Genomic DNA, 5,596 nt, shown 5'->3' with positions numbered 1-5,596 from the left:
ATATTGCATTGGTAGCATCCTCAGCGGGACCATCCCCCCGAGGCTGCACCTTTGGCTTGGTCTGGCTGACAATGCTACTGATGCGCTGGCCCAAATCTGGCTCCATTACCATCAAGGTATACTATTACCAAGCTGACCGTCTTGCCCCATTCAAGCAGGTTGACGTCGTCGATCCACCCGGTCGCCATGGTCGAGGCGGAGCGGCACGAGCGGAGGAGGTTGGCGTTGTACGTGAGGAAGAGCGCGGGGGACAAGGGTGAGCCCTGCGGCAGTCCACTCCTCCACTCGACGGGCTCCCTGCTGACCCCCTTGAGGACGAGCGTGCAGGTGCGACCCGACATGAACGACTCGACCCACAACCGTGCCGCAGCAGGTACGCCCCCCTTCCTCAGGTTGTCGAGGAGGACGTCGGTGCGCACCAACGGGAACGCCTTGGCGACGTTGAGCGCGACGCCGACGACAACGTTGCCGTGCCGTTGCTGACGGCAAATCTTGTCGACGAAACAGGTCACGGCGTCCTCGGCCGACCTGCCGCGACGGCCGCCGACGTGCTCGACCGGCCACAAGCCGTGCTCGCCCATGTACGCGAGCCGGCGCGCGACGACGGCCTTGAAGGGCTTCGAGACGCACCGCCCAAAGGCAATGAGCCGGTACGCCCTCGTCTTGCCATAATTGGGCTTCTTGGGCTTGCGGAGGACGACGCCGGTGCTGTCGCGCCACGAGGCCGGGAGGTGGCCGAGGGCGAGCGAGGCGGCGTACAGCGGGACGAGGTGCGGCGCGAGGACGTCCCACGCCGTCTGGAGGACAACGTTGGGGATGCCGTCGGGCTCGACCGCGGCATGTGGGCGCGCGTCGAGCAGCACTGACCTCACCTCGTGCTCCTGCAGCGTCGGCCACTTGAACTCGTCGACCTCGACCTCGACCTCAACCTCGACCTCGGCGGCGTCGGTCGGCTCGGCGGCGGCGGCGGGCTTAACCTTGGGCAGGAGGACCGGATGGAGGAGGGTGAGCTTGTCCTGCGGGGAGGTTGCGTGAGTCCCATCCCCTCGTCTCAGCGGAGGAGTTGTCCCTGACGCTCCCCGCCTTCCACCCTCCTCACCGTTGCCCACAACGTCTTGTCCGTCACGCTGTCAAACTCCTCCTTCTTGTGCCGCCTCTTCTCCCTCCTGATCGTCGCCTTCAGCCGGCTCTTGGCCACCGTGGCCTCAAGCGCGGCCGAACTCGCGTTGTCGGTCCCCCTCAGCCGGTACGCCCTCCTGTCCCTCCTTCTCACCTCCTGGTGCAGCGCACTGATCTTGGCGCTCCACCACCCGTGCGCAGGTCGCCCCTCGCGCCTCGGCCGGCTGAGCGGCACTGCGCCCAACTCGATGGCGCCACTCAGCGCCTCGGTGAGTCGGACTGCTTCTGCATCTACGTCCTTGCGCGTCACAAGCGCGGGTGGGGCGTCGCCGAGGCGCGTTGCGAGCTCGTCGCGCAGCATGTCGGCCTGCATGCGGCGGAAGAGGCGTCGCGGTCGGTGCGCGGTCGCCGGCGGTTTGAGGGCGAGGGTGAGGCGGAGCGGCTGGTGGTCGGAGAAGCAGTCGAGATGCTCGTTGACGCCGCAGCTGACCACCCTCGCCTCAACTTGCAGGTCGCCCAGGACGAGGTCGAGCGTCGCCCATCGCTTGGCGTCGCCGACTCGGCGCGGGTACTTGAATGTCGGCGTCGAGGGCGCGAGGAGGTGGACGAGGCCGTGGCGCATAAAGGTGAGCTGCGCTTGTTCCGCATTGTCGCACACGCCTCGACCGAGCGCGTACTCGGGGTCCCACTCCGGGTGGTGCAGGTTGAAGTCGCCCGCGACAACGAGGAGCGAGCCCGCCGGCGTCGACTCGAGGATGAGCGGGAGGACCTCGCGCGCCGCCTTGCCGCGCTCGGCCGGGTCGGGGTCGTGCTGGTTCGGGTTGTACATGCCGATAACCCGTACTGACGCCTCGCCTGTGCGCAGATCCAGCGCGACGACGTCCGAGGACCCGACGACGACTTGTGAGTACGAGGTCTGGTCCCACTTCTGCCGCACGAGCGCGACGGAGCGCGCTCGTCGGCCCGGCGGCGAGTTGAGGGGCACCCAGTCGGACGGCATGTCGACGAGGGGAGGAGGTTCTTGGAGGAGGAGGATGTCGAGGGTGCGGAGGAGGGTGTGGTTGGAGAGGAGGGTCCAAACTTCCGGCGAGCGCCGGAGGTTGTAGGACAGGATGGTGAGGGTGGGGGCCGACATCACTGCGGCGAGGTGGAGCCGAGGAGGTCGATGGGGTCGGCCGAGGTGTCGAGCGCCGAGGTGTCGAGCGCGAGCTGACCATCCCCCTTGCCCGCCTCTGCAGCTCCCTCCTGTTCCTCTCCCTCACTCGACAACTCGACCTCGACCTCGATGTCCATCAGGCGCGTGCCCAACGTCGACATCAACTCGTCGACCTCGTCCGACCAAGACCGGCTGGCGTTGCCGTCGCTGACCTCGACCTCGACTGACACGGCGCCACCGGCTGCCGCCGCCTTGGCACGGCTGCGCTCGCGACGCATGCCCGACGTCGCAGTCGACTCGCTCAGCGAGCGCTCGACCTCGTCGGCCCACGACTCGCTCGCGCCGCCGTCGTCGTCGACCTCGACCTCGACCGGCTCGATCGACTTGGCCAACTTGGCGCCGGCGGCGCTGCCCTTGGCCGCGCTGCACGCCCTCGACCTCGACGATGCGCGATGCGGCCGGGAGGAGGGCTGGGAGGGGAGGAGGTTGTCGAGGAAGGCGCTCGCGGCGGACGGCGAGGCGGCGGGTGCGCGAGTCGGCGTCGGTGCGGGTGCGGGTGCGACGATGCGCGAGGGCGTACATGGTGGTGTTGAGCTTGCAATGCGAGGCGTGCCCGCACTCATGCTGCGAGGTGAGGCTGCGAGCGAGAGGCTGCGAGTCAACTCGAGAGCCGCCGCCGCTGGGGACTTAGCGAGATCCGGCCGACTCGGCGGGTCGAACCTCGCCTTGCCCGGCCTCGCTTGCTTGCAACGCGCCCGCATGCGCCCCACCATGAGCTCCCCTGCACTGCTGCACAGCTCCCTGACCAGCACCGGGTCCCACAGGAGCACCAGCACCGACCCGAGAGCCGCCCTCGCCTCGCCCAGCCACCTTGGCCTCCCCCTCACCACCTCCTCACCCTCGCCTGCGCGCGCCTCGACAGCGCGCACGACCTCCTCAAGGGCGCCCTCGACTCGCGGCACGTAGTGTACCACCACACCGTGCCGTCCGACCGGCGTCGCGACCGAGAGGCCGGCGGCCGAGGCGGTGCAGCGGAGCGCGGCCGCCTCGCGAGCGCTGCCCGCAACCACAAGTGCGTCCCCGCTCCACATGCGCATCGTCGTGCTGCCCACGGGCACCTTGATCGCGCTGACCAGCCGCTCGGGCGTGGTGTTGGCGGCGTTGCGCAGGATCACCGCCTCGGCTCGGTGCGAGAGCGCGGCGGGTGCGGCCGCACACGGCGGCGAGGCGGCCGGCTGGGCGTGCGACGGCGCAGCACGAGGCGCTAAGCGGGCCGCCACAGCGGCGTACGAGCCGCTGGGCGACTTGGCGCACTCGCCGCCGGCGCTCGCCTCCTCGATGGCGAGCGCGGCGAAGCGGTTCGGGCTCGCGACGGCGGCCTCGATCGCGGTGAGGCTGGACATTACGGGGCGCAGGACCGCCTGCCACTGCGCCTCGAGCGCTGGCGGCGCGGCTGTGGCAGGCTGGGGCGCTGGGGCCGTCGGTGGCGGGGGAATCGGGTGGAGGCGGCCGCTCGCGCTCGGCTCACGGGCCTCCTGCGCGGCGGGGGTTGTGGTGGAGGTCGTAGCTGTGCTGTAACGACTCGCTGGCGTCTTGGCGTCCTTGAGCGAGGCGATGTGGGCCTTTATCGACTCGAGGTGCTGCTGGGCTCGTGTGCGGTGCTGAAAGCTCACCACCTAGTCGCGGAGGATTGCCTGGAGGCCCTGGAAGGCCTTGTGCACCTCGTGTGCGCGCATGGCGGTGCGTGCACGCTCTCCTGGCGGAAAGGAGGCTGGTGTGCTAGGTAGCGGTAGGTTAGGAGGCCTGTTCCTCATGGAGCTGTGCGCGCAGACGGGTTGGGTCCGAGTGGGGCCAAGAGGCTTGGTCTGGCTGACCATGCTACTGATGCGCTGGCCCTAATGTGGCTCCATTACCATCAAGGTATACAATTATATGGTCCCTGTGCCAAGCGGTAGGTCAGGAGGCCTGTTCCTCATGGAGCTGTGCGCGCAGACGGGTTGGGTCCGAGTGGGGCCAAGAGGCTTGGTCTGGCTGACAATGCTACTGATGCGCTGGCCCAAATCTGGCTCCATTTACCATCAAGGTATACTATTGTATGGTCCCTGTGCCAAGCGGTAGGTCAGTAGCCCTGTTCCTCATGGAGCTGTGCGCGCAGACGGGTTGGGTCCGAGTGGGGCCAAGAGGCTTGGTCTGGCTGACAATGCTACTGATGCGCTGGCCCAAATCTGGCTCCATTTACCATCAAGGTATACTATTGTATGGTCCCTGTGCCAAGCGGTAGGTCAGTAGCCCTGTTCCTCATGGAGCTGTGCGCGCAGACGGGTTGGGTCCGAGTGGGGACCAGAGGCTTGGTCTGGCTGACAATGCTACTGATGCGCTGGCCCAAATCTGGCTCCATTACCATCAAGGTGTACTATTATATGGTCCCTGTGCCAAGCAGTAGGTCAGTAGCCCTGTTCCTCATGGAGCTGTGCGCGCAGACGGGTTGGGTCTGAGTGGGGCCAAGAGGCTTGGTCTGGCTGACAATGCTACTGATGCGCTGGCCCACATCTGGCTCCATTACCATCAAGGTATACTGCTGTATGGTCCCTGTGCCAAGCAGTAGGTCAGTAGCCCTGTTCCTCATGGAGCTGTGCGCGCAGACGGGTTGGGTCCGAGTGGGGCCAAGAGGCTTCGTCTGGCTGACAATGCTACTGATGCGCTGGCCCAAATCTGGCTCCATTACCATCAAGGTGTACTATTATATGGTCCCTGTGCCAAGCAGTAGGTTAGTAGCCCTGTTCCTCATGGAGCTGTGCGCGCAGACGGGTTGGGCTCGAGGGGGGCCAACAGGCTTGGTCTGGCTGACAATGCTACTGATGCGCTGGCCCTAATGTGGCTCCATTACCATCAAGGTGTACTATTATATGGTCCCTGTGCCAAGCAGTAGGTCAGTAGCCCTGTTCCTCATGGAGCTGTGCGTGCAGACGGGTTGGGTCTGAGTGGGGCCAAGAGGCTTGGTCTGGCTGACAATGCTACTGATGCGCTGGCCCAAATCTGGCTCTATGACCATCAAGGTATACTATTATAGGGTCCCTGTGCCAAGCAGTAGGTTAGTAGCCCTGTTCCTCATGGAGCTGTGCGCGCAGACGGGTTGGGTCCGAGTGGGGCCCAGAGGCTTGGTCTGGCTGACAATGCTACTGATGCGCTGGCCCAAATCTGGCTCCATTACCATCAAGGTGTACTATTATATGGTCCCTGTGCCAAGCAGTAGGTCAGTAGCCCTGTTCCTCATGGAGCTGTGCGCGCAGACGGGTTGGGTCCGAGTGGGGCCCAGAGGCT

At 66.0% G+C, this 5,596-nt stretch overlaps 1 protein-coding gene across 1 annotated transcript in view; it reads right to left on the bottom strand.

Moving 5' to 3' along the window:
- Positions 1 to 83: 83 nt before the first annotated feature.
- Positions 84 to 5,596, bottom strand: part of RHOBADRAFT_66368 (uncharacterized protein) — a gene marked incomplete at both ends in the record, with an annotated part of 12,462 nt that continues 6,949 nt past the window's right edge. Inside the window, one exon of the mRNA XM_018418955.1 lies at positions 84 to 217. Within this exon, the coding sequence (XP_018271345.1) occupies positions 84 to 217 (134 nt within the window). The remainder of the gene's footprint in view (positions 218 to 5,596) is intronic.

Source organism: Rhodotorula graminis, assembly GCF_001329695.1.
Source record: "Rhodotorula graminis WP1 unplaced genomic scaffold RHOBAscaffold_6, whole genome shotgun sequence".
In the NCBI taxonomy this organism is placed as follows: Eukaryota; Fungi; Basidiomycota; class Microbotryomycetes; order Sporidiobolales; family Sporidiobolaceae; genus Rhodotorula; species Rhodotorula graminis.
This window is presented reverse-complemented; position numbering and strand designations above follow the sequence as displayed.